The 16,187-nt window shown below is 38.8% G+C and overlaps 1 protein-coding gene across 2 annotated transcripts; it reads right to left on the minus strand.

Moving 5' to 3' along the window:
- Window positions 1–2,680: 2,680 nt before the first annotated feature.
- On the minus strand, window positions 2,681–15,890 carry RIOK2 (RIO kinase 2). 2 transcript variants are annotated; one of them, XM_032206570.1, is made up of 10 exons: window positions 15,826–15,890; window positions 15,245–15,383; window positions 14,454–14,570; window positions 13,365–13,540; window positions 11,586–11,674; window positions 9,551–9,742; window positions 9,057–9,149; window positions 7,659–8,168; window positions 6,849–6,942; window positions 2,681–2,998 (listed from the first exon to the last, which is right to left on the minus strand). In XM_032206570.1, the coding sequence occupies exons 2-10, from the start codon at window positions 15,375–15,377 to the stop codon at window positions 2,837–2,839; spliced, it is 1,566 nt and encodes a 521-aa protein (XP_032062461.1). In that variant the 5' UTR covers window positions 15,378–15,383; window positions 15,826–15,890; the 3' UTR covers window positions 2,681–2,836. The 2 variants fall into 2 exon arrangements, with proteins under 2 accessions (XP_032062461.1, XP_032062460.1); XM_032206569.1 differs by lacking the exon at window positions 15,826–15,890 and adding an exon at window positions 15,597–15,689.
- Window positions 15,891–16,187: the final 297 nt, after the last annotated feature.

Consider the following 16,187-nt stretch of genomic DNA (forward strand, 5'->3'; position numbering starts at 1 on the left):
TGAGGCAAAGACCACTCTGGTTCATACCAAATGAATAAAGAGACTCTCTTGCTCACCCAAACCCTCAAATTATGGAAAAGATTGCAAATATAAGGAAATACTTATGTAAAGCTATACTAAACGTGATAGCCTGAAAGTAGCATGCAGGCTTTTGTTTAAAAACAACAAATTCAATAAAAAGTATGATTTTTTTTTTTTCTTCCTGTAACTATGTAACTGGAGAAGAAGGATATTAATGGCAAATAGAAAATTAATCCGATTAGCAGAATTAAACTTGTGATATATTAGGTTAACCCAATTTGAATCCGGTTTCCTGAAAAGCAGTTTCCTTACTCCCTATACAATAAATGTATTAAAATACCAGTGAATTAAACTGTTTACATCTAAAAGGACCTGTGGGATATGCAGAGGTCTGAAGAGGCACTCCAATCAAGACAGACACAGATGCAGTGGCAAAAGCTTGAAGCACGAATGTAAATACATTGCTGTTACACACATTTGTGTAAGAGCCATAAACTGTACAAATTAGTTGCTTTGCTCAGCTTACTTTTATTTCAATTCCAGTAAAGTCTTCTTTTTGATTTGGAAAAAATCCCAAAGTAAGGATGTGTGTTCTTTAATTACTGTACAGTCTTTCCCAAAGAAAAAATACTATTTTTTTCTTTTTTCTTTCTTTCTTTTTTTTTTTTTTTTTTAAAAGATGCAGCAGTGGAAAACTGCTAGGCAACCTTGTATCTCTATCACTTGCAAGTTTCAGTACATACTGCTTCATTTATAGAGTGTGCATTGCACACGGTGTATCTAGTCTTTATCTTCATGTTTTGTTTACAAATTAATGAACTAACATTGTGTTTGTTTACTAAAACATTTAAAACCCATTTTGTTATTACCCGTACATTCCTTGCTAGGTGAATTTGCTAGGATAATCAATAATGCTATTGTCTTAACCTCTGCATTTTCCCAAGTTCACTCTATGAGAACTTTAAACTTCATTCCATGTGTAAACTTTGTGGCGACCTTTGATGACTTCAGATATTTCAGGAATTCTGCTGCTTTGAAAAAAAAAAAAGGCTTAATAAAGATATATTAAGCTGTAACTCCCTCACTAACTCTACTCTCTGAAAAGTCTCGTCTGGCAGAGTAAATGAAAATGATAACTTACAGCCATCCATTAGAATACCTTTAAAAGAGTTAATGGATGCTTTAAAGGAACATTTTGAAAATAAACAGCATGGATTTCCATCATTCCATCCTTTCTGTTCTCATGGAGCACAATCAAACGGGACAGGCTTTGTATATTTTTGGAACCCATTACCAAGACAGACTTAAGGTCATGCACCAGAAAGAACTCACCCACTGTGAAAAGCTCTAAATTAGAAGCCAAAAAGTGTGTGCACATCTTATGCAAAGAGCTTCAACTGAAATCTTGTTAAGCAGTCACTAAAACAACCTCTTAACAGATAAGAGTGTAGAAACATAAAAAGATGTTTTTTCCCTTTACATTTAAAATGGAAATAAAATTAAATTCAATTAGGCCGCTTTTCTGCCCGTGCTAAAAAGAGCTATTTGCATCAGGAAACAGCCCTACATACCTTGATAACAATCACATTTAAGATTTAATTGGACTTCCTTACTTCTGTCACCAGACCTTCCTGCAGCTTTGATGCTAAAAGAAACACTTATCTATTACATCTCTGCACCAGCCTGCCATGCTTTTAAGAATGTATACCGCTGCTAGCTAAGACTAGGTTTTTTATTGTAAGAGCAAGAAGACAGAAGTTGAAAAGTTTCAAAGCAGAGCATGCTGCAAGACAGGACAGAGGCTGTAATTCCTCAATAGACTGAAAGCTGATTTTCAGTTCGGGTAAAGTAGAATATAGAATAGTAGAATATCAGGTGTGAGTACAAAATCAACCTCAAATCCAAACTTTCTCATTTCCCCAGCCAAGTAAAAGATTTAAAACGTTGCAAACTATGGATTGATGACGAACTTTACCATGTCATACGTCTCTAGGAAGGCTCTTCAACTAAATCACAGATACATCAAGATACTTGTTTTTCTAGGTCTTCAGAGACCCAAAATAACATAAAAAAATACATGGTAATATTTTTTAAAACGAGAAGTTCAGAATGCTCACCACTTTATGTAAATTGTTAAATGAATTAAATTTATTGGTAACTGCACAGCCAAATTCAAAACCTGAGTGACTGCCAGATCTCTACAGCATTTATTTATTCCTTTTCTCTTATCTATAGATCTTTTTAAGATCTATACAAGATCTTGGAATGAAAGGAAAAATAAGTAAGAATTGCTTGGTTCAAAGAATGTACATTATCATATTGTTTGATAATCCTTGTACAGGTTCCAAAGAAATTTTAGAGTGTTAAAAGCTATCAGTTTTTATTTCCTTTTGATTTTTAATTAAATCAAACAAATATCTGTCTGTAACCTGAGGGCAGGATTTCAAATTTAAATTTTATGTTGTAGGAACAAAGGAAAATTTTTAATCCTCTGCACATCAGAAGATTCTTAATCTATACAAAAACAGTAAAATTGACCTAAAACAAGATACTGTTGGAAATACTGTACTTAAAATGATCTTACCCAGTACTACTAATTTATTTTAAGTTACAGTCAATATTTTTAACTAGGAACACAAAATAAAATCATGCAAACAAAACCAGAGGAACCAGCACGATGTTTATTAGTTTCCAAAAATACACGGTATTGTTAAGAACTTTTCCTCCACTGTATAAAAGGATGCTTGGTTATTAGGTAACTGTTTTAGCTGTATGTACTGTGAGTTTTCTCATGTTCTGTGGCAGCTATGATAAGTTATCCCCAGAAACTAGCTGCATCCAAGCTTGACTTAATGTTGTGCATATTTTCTCGACGTTGTTTGGTATAAACGTTTGCCTCTCCTTTCTGTAGTCGTCGCCTCAGAGCAGACTTCTGCTGTTTTGTCAGCTGACGTTTTATCTTCCTTTTCACCAGTTCCTACAAATAAATAAACAATTCAGTATCAGAACTTTTTGAACATCATTTAGTACTAAGATTACCATAATGATACTGTATTCTCAGTACTAACATGAACATGTGGTAGTGAACCTGTCGAGAAGACCACCATGCACTGAGCAGCTGGTGATCCACACCAGGGTTAACTCGAGTTTGCCCAGGCCTGCCCTGTGCTGTGCTGCCCATACTGTGTGGCCCCATAGCCCTCTGTGGGGCTGCGCAAATCCCTTGGCCTGGGGCAAACTCAGCCAGCTCCTTGGGACAGAGGAGCCTGCAGGCAGCTTCCGCTTGGTTCCAGTGATTACCACTGCTCTGTGGTCTTGCCTTTATCTAACAGAGCAGAAAGAAGTTATAATGAGAACTTCACCTCTTCTCAACAGCAGAAATTGAGCAAGCAGAGTTGTTTCTTTATAAGAAAATCATGTAATTATCTCAACTGAGTGAAAGGGGAGAACCTCTGCTACAGACAAGGTCTATAGTATAGCTATGTGGTTTGGAGTCAGGTTCAGGGCTCCAGCATTTAACGGGGTGTATGATCACCTGTGCTATTTTTTTTTTCTTTTAGCGTTAGCTCTAATAAAAAGCATCTTAGGTGATATCTTGCAGAGTTTAGGTGCCTTTCATTCAGGAATCATAATGAACCAGTACTTTTCAGTACAAAATATATGCCTTCAGCAAAAATGATAATGTCCTGTGCTTGAAGATTTGGCAAACATCTTGTAAGTAGAAAAAGGACCAAGAGAGTATTTTATGCCCTACAATAACTAACTACCAGGTTTGCGGCTACATTTGTTTTAGCACTTTGATTTTATAAAACTTGGATTACTAAGCTCTGAGTACAATTCTAACTGAAAACAACTCTATCACAAGTGTGGCTAAGCGTGTCAGTCAGTGACGTGGAATTCCTCCTCCGCTTTTCACCTGCTGTGAGGCACTCTCCCATTAAGGTTAGGATTGCCCCTCAGGTGAGCGCAGCAGGAGGCGCTCCAGGCAGGCAGCAGCAGTTCCCCTGCGGGCTGTGCAGGGAGAGGCCCCTGGTGGAGCAGGCTGTCCCCCTGCAGCCCATGGGTCCCACATGGAGCAGATCTCCACGCTGCAGCCCCCCCATGGGTGGAGGAGCCCCCGGTGGAGCAGGTGGATGTGGCCTGGAGGAGGCTGCGGCCCATGGAGAGCCCCCGCAGGAGCAGGCCCCGGGCCGGAGCTGCAGCCCGTGGAGAGGAGCCCACGTGGAGCAGGGGGTCTGGGGGGAGCTGCCCCCACCCGTGGGGGACCCGTGCTGGAACAGTTTGCTCCAGCACAAGGAGTGATCTCCTTGTCCTTATCACAACCCATGAATATTTTTTACATCATCATGTTTTCTCCCCCTTTTTCCACCTGAGGACAGGGCTAAGAGAAGCATGGAGGAGCTAAGGTACCTACTGGTGCAAAATTACCACACAATCTAGTAACATTTCTTTTGCATTTACCCCAATTTCTCTTGCCTGGTTTTTGTTTATGATACTGTCAGCTCAACTTCAGTGCAGCACATTAAGTAGTAAGTTGGTAGTTAAGTCAGGAACCAGAAAAAATTATTTTGGCACTGTTTAAAAACTGCTGTGACTAATACAACTACATTAAGCAAATACAAGGTGGTAAGTAAATCCAGGTACCCAATCCTGATTTCAGTAAGAATGCTGTAGTAATTACATAGTATTCACCTGAATAGTAGTTTCCTAAGCTTTACCACATGCAGGTTGACTATCAAAAATGTGAATAAAAAGAGCAGTATAAGATCTGTCCTTCTTTTCTCTGAAACTTAGCAGAACTCAGTATTTAAACAAGAGCATTTTGGAAATTAAATCTGTGAATGCTCTTTAAAAATATTCCAGAAGAAATTCCTGAGGAAAGCTGGTAAGAACTAGTTTAAACTGGGCCACTGATGTTTTTCTTCTGTCAGTAAGACAATTGTTATCCTCTGCTTTTTATAGGCAGAGCTCTGAAAGAAGGCTTCTCTACTTCTCCCACTTCAGTGGACAGATGACTTCCTTCACAGTTCATACAAGGCTCGCTAGAAGAAATTTTGCAATACAAATACCAGATATTTTCACTATGCAAAAATGTAAATTCACAAAATACTACTGCTCAACCACAGCATGCAAGTCTCACTAGTCTCTCCATCATCCTAAGCCTGACTGTAAGCAAAATGAATAAACAAATCTATAATTTATTATTTAAATTTTTGCACAGTTTGCATTATTTCCTATAATTAAATTACAGCAGTCCCTACAAAGATTTGTACAAGCACAACAAGACATTTTATTTTGTCTGGAATAGCTTATTGACTGTAACTCATAAGGCTTTCTTTTTGGCACAGTCACCCAGCTATGACTGCACCTACTGCTATTACTGCTATTGTTTATACATGCCCATATGAGTTCCTTCTGTGTGTTTAATCTGGAAACCTGCTTATGTTTTAATGTGTTTCTTCATTGAGAAAGCTATATAAACAACAGAGAAGTGCTAGAAGCAGTAACAGGCATTGGCTCTAAGCAGCTCAGTGGGTCTTACTGCAGTGCCTTTTGTGTTTTTAGTTTTGCAATCATGTTCTGATGTTACAAATAGCTCATCATGCATATCCTTTCTTTAGTTCTAGTATTCAAAAGTTCAAATAAGATTTAACAATGGGCAGAAACATTTTATTTAGTGTAAGAGCATATAAATGGAAAGATTACACAAAGTAAATTGACACAGGATGTTTATGTGGCTGAATCTCTTGAAAGCTGCTTCTGCTTTTATCTTTCTTTTAGAACAGAATATTAGGTACTTAAATGCCATTTGAATATTTTAACAAGTTTGATGTGTCTGCCTACAGAAAAAACACGTGTTCGCTACACAATCAGGAAGGTTTCTACAGTGAGTGTCCACTGCTACCACCTACTGGTGTACAGAAATATAATTTCAAATAGGGATCTATAAGCGATTCCAAAAGAAATCCTAGACATTTAGGTTAGCAAACTGAAAGGGAAAAAACATGTATCGCATGGATCAGACGCCAGGCGATTCCTAGCATTTATCCTAGCTCTTCTTTACTTCATTTCATAATTCAAGGCTAATTCTTTTTCTCCTTAATAAGACACAAGGCCATGTCCTACAGTAAGAACAGAGATGACTAACAAAGTCTCTCTCTTTCCTTCACATCAAGTCCTGTAAAAGTCTTACACAACTTGCAAACATGCTGTTCCCTAACACATTTATTTATGCATAAAACCTTTCTTCCATTTAAAATTTAGATACGCTTTTTAAAATGTGATAGAGGTAGCCATACTGGATAGTATACTGAGTAGGGATGAAGAAAGATGTAAAATTCTGCCACAAAGTATTGATTTATGTAATGCTAAAAGTCAAATTCATATCGCCAAAGACACCATGACTACAATGAATTCATATATATGTTTCAGAAATGTGGTAAAAGATGTGTTAAAAAGACAGATGAAAAAAAGCCAAGTTAAATCTTTACTCAAGCATACAAATTTAAAATACAAAAACATTAATTATGGGCAACAGAATTGATTTCTAGCAACAGAAACAAAATTCAAGTTGCTAATGCCAGAGTAGAGCTTTTGTGAAAGAGCAAAGAACAACACATGAAGTACAGCACTGGACATAATTCACTTGTAAACACTTAGAAAGCATCAGACCTATTTTCTGTGAGCATGGAACTACAAACCAAAGATGTACATAGTCGTAATCAATTAAAGACAGTTACTGCTAAGTAGGTATTTGTAAAAATATCTTCAACAGCTATGTCCTAAGATGGTATCAGAGTAAACTAGACAGTAGCAGTAATAATTACCGGTGGAATGGTTGAACAGCTCCCAACACTGCTGGCTGATGTACTTTTAGTTCTTGTTCTGTGCTCCGCAATATGAACCATACTGTCTTCATTTCTGAAATAGGTAAATTAATGTTTTATTCCATTCAGTGAGATAAACATCATTTCCCTTTATGAGCATCATGTTTCAGTCATTTTTTTGATATATAATCAAAAGTGCTAGCAGAACATTTGAGTACTACAGAAAGAACATTTACATTTGAAATATTAACACTAGTTCAAAAAACACGTTTTATGACAGGAAGGATTATAGTGCAATAGCCACATACATACTACACAAAGTAGTGTAAGAAAAAGAAGCTTCAGAACACTAAAAAGATTAATTCAGATTCTGTACATTGCCTAGGCGTAGAATTTCATGAAAAAGGAAAAATGCAAAAAGAAAACAGGGTATATGAACTTTATATATGCATTCAGGTACACGGGGAGCTTGCAAACTAATAGTTTGAATTTTATATAAGAAGGGGTTAGCTTAAAGGTAAGAAGGAATTTCCAAGTGCGTCAGTAAAGGCATTAAAAGCCACATGGTATGACATTCAGTAAAATATATTTGAATAATATATTCCAAAGAGCTTGTTCTTGCTAATTTCAGCCGAGTGAGGAGCAGAGGCTGAGAAAGAGCACTCTAATTATAAACTTACTTGTCAAAGCTACTTAGCAGCAGCAGCGTTTTAATATCAAAAAAAAATCTTTTACTTACATTATTACTAGAAATAAAGAAAAAAGAAGAAAATTTCACCACACCACTAAACAGTAAATATAAGTATTTACCTGTAAGGCCTCAATTCCTTATTTAAAGTTGACAAGTCAACCAGATCAGGGCATTCATCGTCGTCCTTACCACTGCAGCCCTCTGTCTGATTTTCAGCAGCATTTTCAGGTATTCTTTTGTGCTCAGAAAAACCAAGTGCACAACTCTCTGCATCTTCACTGGACTTCGAAAGCACAGGCTGCCCTTCAACCTTTTCTAAGGCTGAACTCAACTCTGACATACTCAGTCCTTGTGAATTTTCACTACTTTCAGTGGCTTCAGCATCTTCACTGTGATACAAGTCTTCAGAGGTTCTGCTTTCAGAAACCACTTCATACATGAAGTCTGCATTGTTTTCTTTATCTTGGCTGAGGAAGTTGGCGTTACTTTCAGCATCTTCTACAAATTCCCTCTCCTCTGTTGTATGATCATCCTCATCAGAACACTCTGGGTAAAGCAGCTCATCATCTTCCTGCATTTCTTTTGTATAACCACTGGCAGCAATCTCTATGTCAAGAGAACTCTCTCTCCTGAAAGAAACAGAAGTGAGCTTTCTTTTAATATATCAAATCATTATGCTGTATTTTGGATTAAAAATACTATCAAGTTAGACTATAATTACCATGCTATTAACAAAAAGAGTATACTCCATTGGAACATAGGTAACACATTACAGCGCAGGGCTTTGGATAGTTAGCAGGATGTAGCCTGACAGAACCAGACTTTCATACAAGATGATTCCATCTTCATAATCAGCACTTACTGAAAGCAAACAATTTGATTTTAACAAATATAATACTTAAATTATGCTTGTGCACACAGAACGATGAAGGACATGTTGACACACACACAGACAATTCCCCTTTGAGAAAGGGCTCAGAGTGATATAAAACCCTTTTAACTGAAGCAGCTTTGCTCTTAAAATATGTGAGAAAATAGTTTGCTTTTCAAAAGGGACAAACTACAGTAGGAGAACTTTGAAGATAATATTTGAAGAGGCGGTCACCACATGTACTAGCATTTTGAAAATTAAATTTAAAATTGAAAACTAAGTTAATATTTGATACCCCAGGACTGTTAAATATGGTTTTAAGAGTCAGAGAAACTAATTCTGCGTCACTGTAACATTTACGGCATTTGGATGTATCTCTTTCCCCTAGCTGCAAGAGGTAAGACAAAGGAGACAGCAGATTTTAAGACGTGCTTCAGTTTTTGGAAACCACTTTTAGTAACTGCCAATGAAGACAGTATGGATCCTTTTTACTGTAAGAATGACAAAAATATTTCAAAATGCATAGTTAGGCTCTTTTTCCCCCTGTTCACTTCTAAAATCATCTCTCAGAGGCATCCATTTTTCTCAGAAAACCAACATAACTACCATAACATGGGGGAATTAGGAGTCAGCTGGCATTTTTTACCTGATATCTTGGAATGATGGGAAGAGCTCACTCTCATAGTTGAAGCGTTTCTTAAAAAACTCCTTAATGCAGTTAACATCCCTGTCAAAATACCTGTTTAAAAAATATAGAATTGTAAAAATGCAATAATCAAGGAAATTAAGTCTACTGGTATGACAAACTTTTACTCTACTTTCTTGCCTTTTATTTGAAAATTAATAGCCACCAGTGACTGCAAGTGAAAAAGTACACGTGTAGGTATACATAAATAAATGCAGATTATTTCTATTCATTTCTTAATTGAAAGAAATAATTTTAACTGAGAAGCAATTAATTACACATTTATCCTAAGGAGATTTCTACTCATTCATGAAACAAATTGCATTTGTAATGTATGGTGAAAACATTAGAAAAAGAATTTGAAGCAGGCTTATGAAAACAAATCATGGTTGACTATTTGTTGTTATCAGCACTTAACCGGTTTATTTTGCATACATCCTTAACTTTGTACGTACCATTCAGCATTTGGATGTGATGTTGATATCATCTGAGGGAAATCAATCATAGTGACATGATCATCATTATCCAGTATGAGATTAAATTCATTGAAATCCCCATGAATCAAACCATGATTGCCAAGTTTTACAATTAGATCCATTAATTCACTGTAGACAGCAGCAGGGTCTTCTATGTGGTGTACTTGGCATCTGGAAAGATAAATAAAAAAGAAGTTATCCTGAACCCTGAAGGAATTAATTTAAAAATATAGACAAGGCATATGAGTTACATCTGAGAAATTGTGACAGGGTCACAATTTTAGTCATAAGGGATCTCCAGAGGTTACTAGTCCAATGCTCTGCTCATAGCTATGTCAATTCTGAGATTAGATGAGACTAATCACAGCTCTACCAATGCGGGCTTGAAAGTTTCCAGGGATGGAAACATACTGTGCAACCTCCACCACACTGCCTCACTGCCCTCATGGGGAGAAAGCTTCTCCTATCTCCACATTAAATCCCTCATTTTAACTAAAGCCCTTTGTCTCTTGTCCTCCTATCAAACATGATGGTTATGCTGCCTAATTTAAACAATGGATCAGCGAATTTTTATGTCTGGATTGTTTTAGGTAACTTAGGTCTTCTTGTATTCAAATGCCATTCAAATGCCTCACAAAAAAGTGTTTTCAAGACTAAGCTGGGGATAAGGCAAAGCAAAAAAAAAAAAAAAAAAAAAAAAGCTTAAAGCACTCCAGAATAAACTCCAGAATAAGAGCAAAGTATATGTTTTGCCCCAAAAATGCACAGAATAGACATCACCTTATTTTTACAAGCAGAATAAATAGGCAGCTGTCTTATTATACCAGGAGCTGTCAAGAAGCCGTCATTTACAGCTAGTTTGTGATATATTTTGGCCCGAATGCAACACTGTAGTGTTATGAGAACATATCAGTTGCACATACAAGCAAAACACAATGGAATTCTAGCAGCTCTGTTATAGGCTGCTGTTGAATATTTTCATATTAACAGCAAAATTAATTGGTGACATTTCTTATAGCCAGAGGTCTGTATCATAAAATATATCATTTGTTCTTTGAATTTGGAAGTCATCTAAACTGGTATCTTCTGAGACGCTGATCACCTGAAATAATTCTCATCTAGTACAGCATCTCCTTCAGGAAATGCTTACTTAAAACTGCAGAACTGGGATAGCATGGTAAACCTCACCTGCAATGCCCACATGTAACTTTAAAGCTTTCTGTCTACAGGACAGATGTGGAACTATTTAACAAAGGTGGGGAAACAGGATAGAATAAAGTCTTAAAAGGCACTTCTTCAATGTAACTCTTCAACTGTATACTTTGGGATTAATTACACTGAACCTTTGTTACTGTACATTATATAGAGTATCAAATAGCTATTTTGCATTCTGCTATGGAAACAATACAAACCATTCATTCACATACAAAATTCAACATTTTTTCATGTTTCTGGGTGTTGAAAAACTGAAGAAAAGTAATCTTTCTTGAGCAAAAAACAGCGTTCAATGCACACAAATACATAAAATAAAAATAAAACAAACAAAAACAAACAAACACCGAAAACAAAAACCAACACAGAAGTTCTAGAATGGCAAGTTGTACAAGTTGTAATCCTACCTGAATCTTTACCACTTCATGGATCATGAACTGGAGCTCAGAACATGGAGGATACACAACTCAATACTGAATATTTGATATACTGAATATATCAATACTGAATATCATTGAATAGATAACATATAGAACATAAAATTTCTGTGTAGAAAATTGTTGTAGCACTAACCTCTGTCTCTTTGGACAAAGAGAGTATCTTTTTAGTTTTCCTTCTCTCACCAATTTCTCCAAATATAATGAAGCAGAACCCTAGCCGTTCTGGGCCTGACTTTATTCATGCTTTATTCAGCATGATCAGAACTGACTCACACTATAAGGAAAAATGTCATCCCTTCTGTCTTACTGAACCTATCATTGTTAGGGTTTCTGTAAAACAGACTTCAAGCTTCCAAACTTACAAAGGGTAGCCATTAAGGAGTTCCATAATAACTGCATGCCTGTTGTAGTCTACAGGTTTTGGAACAGGAAATCCTCTGTCATACAAAGCCTGAAAAGAGACAACATATTGAAAAAATGAAAGATAACCATTAAGAAAACATTACATACACGACAAACTACAAATCCAAGATAAGCAGTTAAGTATCATTGTGGAAGCAGCATCCTACACATTATTCAACTGCTAACTGTAAAAATCAAATCACGTGCTTAAGGAGGAAGAGCAATCTGAACTTTCACTACTAACTATGCTTCTGTATTTTCCAGAGTTTAGTTATCCTGCAGGTGGCAGGAAAACACAATGGGATAGAAAAACAGCAGAATAGTATCTGGTCTGTTAGCTTAAGAAACCACCAGCAGATAATTGGGAATAGGGTGTTAGAAAAAGGTTCCACAGTTCTTGTAAATACAGTTCGGGCTGGTCAGGTAATCCACACACAGTCTCAGTAAGGCAAAAGTTTCTTCTTAAATATTAATATCCAGTATTACACTACATTAAAGATTAGCTAAGGGTAGGCCATAGTATTTTGTAGCTCTGTTAGCTTGCTCTAACCATATTTACCAAATCATTCACTTGATTCACAGAATGGCTCAGGTTGGAAGGAACCTTAAACACCACCTGGTTCCACCCCTTCTGCCATGGCCAGGGACACCTCCACTAGACCAGGCTGCTGAAAGCCCCATTCATCCTGGCCTTGAACACTTGAGCATCCACAGCTTCTCTGGGCAGCCTGTGCCAGTGCCTCACCATCTTGAGCACAGAATTTCCTCCTAATATCTAATCTAAATCTACCATTATTTTAGTTTAAAACTCTTACTCCTTGTCCTATCACAACACTCCCTGAAAAAAAGTCCCTCCCCAGCTTACCAGTAGGCCCTCTTTAAGTACTGCAGGCTGCTATTAGCATTCCCTTAAGCCTTCTCTTCTCCAATCTAAATAACCCCAACTCTCAGCTTTTCTTCACAGGAGAGATGCTTCACCCCTCTGATCACCTTTGTGGTCCTCCTCCGGGCCCACTCTAACAGCTCCACATACTCCTCGTGCTGGGGGCCCCAGACCTGGATGCAGCACTCCAAGTGGGGCCTCACAAGGGCAGAGCAGAGGGAGACAATCACCTCTCTCCACCTGCTGGCCACTCCTCTGTTGATGCAGCTCAGGACGCTGCTGGCCTTCTGGGATGCAAACAAATACTTCTGGCTTATGTCAAGCTTTTCATCCATCAGAACTCCCAAGTGCTTCTCTGCAGGGCTGCTCTCAGTGCGCTCTCCTCCCAGTTTGAAACTCACCGCTTACAGACCTAACAAATCCTCTGTAATTATGTTTGTGGAAGTAATCTAAATTGACAAGACTAAAATACTAGTAGATACTTCACAAATTTTCCCTAGCATATAGGAAAGTTCTCCATTGCTTTTTCTAAGACAAGGGTAAGTGAAATGACGATAGCTTATTCACTGCCTTTATTAAGATTCAGATGACTGGACAGCTTCACCTGAAATTTTATGGAAATTGCTTCAGTTCCGTATGACTTCCATGGCAAAGTTTGATTTTATCACTTGAAAGTATACAAGATGCATTAGCACTGTCATTCTCTGAAATGTATACTTTAAGTACACTAGAAACAAACAAACAAAAAAGCATACATCCTAACATACATTGCAAATATGAAGTGATGAGAAGATAATCTGAGAAGTACATTCCAGTCTATTACATCCTTGTTAATATGGTGCAAACAACCACCTACCTTCATGTAGGCAAACTCTTTCATTGCTGCTAGCCGGGATAAATACAGCCATGACATTTTGTGTCTGTGCTTATGGTAGTCACGCTTATTTTTCAGGCTGCGAAAGGAAGTTCTTCCAAGCCTGTGCAATTTCATTGCAAACTGCTGCTCGTCTTCATTTGCAACAATATAAATATCTAGGAGAAAAAATAGCAGCACAGATCTGAGAAATAAATGGTATCTGTCAGGTATATAATGAAACAGTGCAGTGAGAAATCTGTTACTTGACTTCTTGTAACTGCTATTTCTGGAATGGCAAAGTCTACTACACTTCTTTTAACAGAAAAGACAACCAAATTTGGATATTACGTATTAAAGATCTGAACAAGAAGAAATTATTGGTGAAGAGATAATGCTGCTCCACTAGCAGAATATCATAGAATCATTATGGTTGGAAAAGACCTCCAAGATCATCTGGTCAAACCATCCATCTGATCTGAAACATCTTTCAGACCAGGGGATAAGAAGTAACTAAACAGCACACTATAAAAGACTTCTTTTGACTGGACAGAAAACTCAAGGTACCTCTTACTTTAAACAGTGTTACCAATTAGCTAATGTTTCATTTTTACCATTTGTCCCAAGTAATCCTCTGCTCACTCTTTAATGACAAAAGACATGCTGTGCCAAATTACAAGCAACATATGAGCATGAGAAACCAAGATAGCACTCCAATAGTTTGGACTGTGTATTACTTTTTTTTTTTTTTAGGTGGGATGAAAAGTCTGATGTTAACTTTTTGATGGAAGGCTTCAAACTTCTTCTCAAGGCATGAGACAACTGTCACCTGTCTGCAAAATAGCTTTTAAGGAATCATCCAAGAATTGTATGAAATGGTCAAAGTGGAACAACATTTTTGTGAAAAAAATCAGATGTAGTCAAAAGACTCACACAGAACTCGAAACATCATAAATTTTGGTGTTTGACACATTAACTGGTATGACTATCCAAAGGTAAATTCACCAAGTTTCCAACAAACCTTTACCAAAAATAGAGACCCATTTCCTCTAAAAAAATATATATGAATACTGAAAACGCTTTTTGAATTACCTGATTCTTTGCCAACACCCATCTGGTTTCCAACAGAACTGATGACTTGCCGGGAAGACAGAGTTCTCAAGGCAAGGTAATCATATCCTGCATTAGTTAACCGATAGCCCTGGACAGCTAGGTAAAAATAAATTACACAGCATTTAATTCCATATTACATATACATTTCTTTTAAAAGAAGTCTCATTTTGGTCTCTCTCTTTTTTTTTTCTGCTTATGGTACACAACACCCAAATAGTATTTTCATTGTTGGCTAGTGTCAACCCAACTTGACAGTAAGTTTGAATTCCTGCAAGCCTTTTGAAAACTAACTGGATAAAAAGTAGACATTTTGTTAGCCCCTTGGTAACGCAGGCAATGACAATGCTTCAAATCGCATGGGATTACTTTGAAAGATGATTACTTAGGAGACACGGCAAGGATTCAGGATTGTTTTAAGACCTAAACCAAACCTTAGCACTCTGAAAAACAGAGACAAAAAGGAGATGAATTTCATGAAGACTCCCACATTGTGCTTGCAAAGCCAGATGCAAGTGCAAGACTGAAGGAATTCCAACGCTGTTAACAGAATGGGACAGAATAAATACTACTTTAGGGATCGTTTCTGACTGGGTGAAGGTACAAGCCTTTTGCAGTCTGCTCCAGTTCGTCTGCTATAAGACTGTAACACATTTGGGCTGATCCCTATGTGAACTTAAACACTACCTTAGCAAACAATTACTTATTTTATCCATGGCGCTGAAGAGCCGTGAAGGCCAGGAGGAGGCTCCCAGCGCAGGCTCCAAACTCACTTTTGGTCCGCTCGTACGCCAGGAGCTTGTGCTTCGCCAGCTCCCTCAGCACCTTGTTGCAGCCGCCGTGCTTCAGGCTGGCGATGGGCGCCACCAGGCTGCCAGGCACGATCTCGTGGTTCTTCATGCCCATTTCCACCTGCGGGGTGCGCGAGAAAAAACGATCAGCGGGGAGGGGACGGGAGGGGAGGGGAGGGCAGCTGCGCCTTCCCTTCCCTTCCCTTCCCTTCCCTTCCCTTCCCTTCCCTTCCCTTCCCTTCCCTTCCCTTCCCTTCCCTTCCCTTCCCTTCCCTTCCTTTCCCTTCCCTTCCCTTCCCTCCCCTTCCCCTGTCCCCGTCCCGTCCCGTCTCACCGCGGTGAGCACCCTGAAGTGCTGCCCGCTGAGGTACCGCAGCACGGCCACGTTCAGCTTCCCCATGGCGGCCCGCACCCCCTTCGCAAGACTGGCCGGCCTCACGCGGACGCACCGCGCATGCACACGCCCTCCCCTTCCCCCCCACCCCGCCCTCTGCTCCGCCCACACCGGCGGAGCCTGTTTTGGGTCCTGGCAGCTACATATAGACTCATGTCCTCGGATGTACCTTCGCGTAAAGCTGGTAACAAAGTCATTTACAACTCAAAATCGAGACAGAATAAGCGTCTACGAATCGAGACAGAATAAGCCTTAAGGTGATGGCTTAACCCCTCGCCCTACTCTAAAAGAGTTAATGGGGTTGCATGTGTATCTGCCCAGACCGATCCAGTGGGAACACCACCCACGGCAACAAACATCGAGAGCGCTGCCCCCGGCTGCAACTGCGCCTGCGCGGCGACCGCCCACGGCCATGAGGCTCTGTGCGTGTGTAGGGCGTGGAGGCTCCCAGTGCGCATGCGCCTGGCAGCCCCGCTCAGTGCGCACGCAGAGGGGAGTGGGGCGGGACGGTTCGAGACCCGGAGGCTGCGG

The sequence above is a fragment of the Aythya fuligula genome, chromosome Z (genome assembly GCF_009819795.1).
Source record: "Aythya fuligula isolate bAytFul2 chromosome Z, bAytFul2.pri, whole genome shotgun sequence".
In the NCBI taxonomy this organism is placed as follows: Eukaryota; Metazoa; Chordata; class Aves; order Anseriformes; family Anatidae; genus Aythya; species Aythya fuligula.

Excerpts from the sequence above, each read along its gene's own strand:
- RIOK2 (XM_032206569.1), bottom strand. The coding sequence starts at position 15,662 with ATGGGGAAGCTGAACGTGGCCGTGCTGCGGTACCTCAGCGGGCAGCAC. Across the intron at positions 9,743-11,585 it reads CTCCTTAATGGCTACCCTTT|ATGCCAAGTACACCACATAG; the intron begins GTAAGTTTGGAA and ends TTATCTTTCCAG. Across the intron at positions 2,999-6,848 it reads GCTGTTCAACCATTCCACCG|GAACTGGTGAAAAGGAAGAT; the intron begins GTAATTATTACT and ends ATTTATTTGTAG.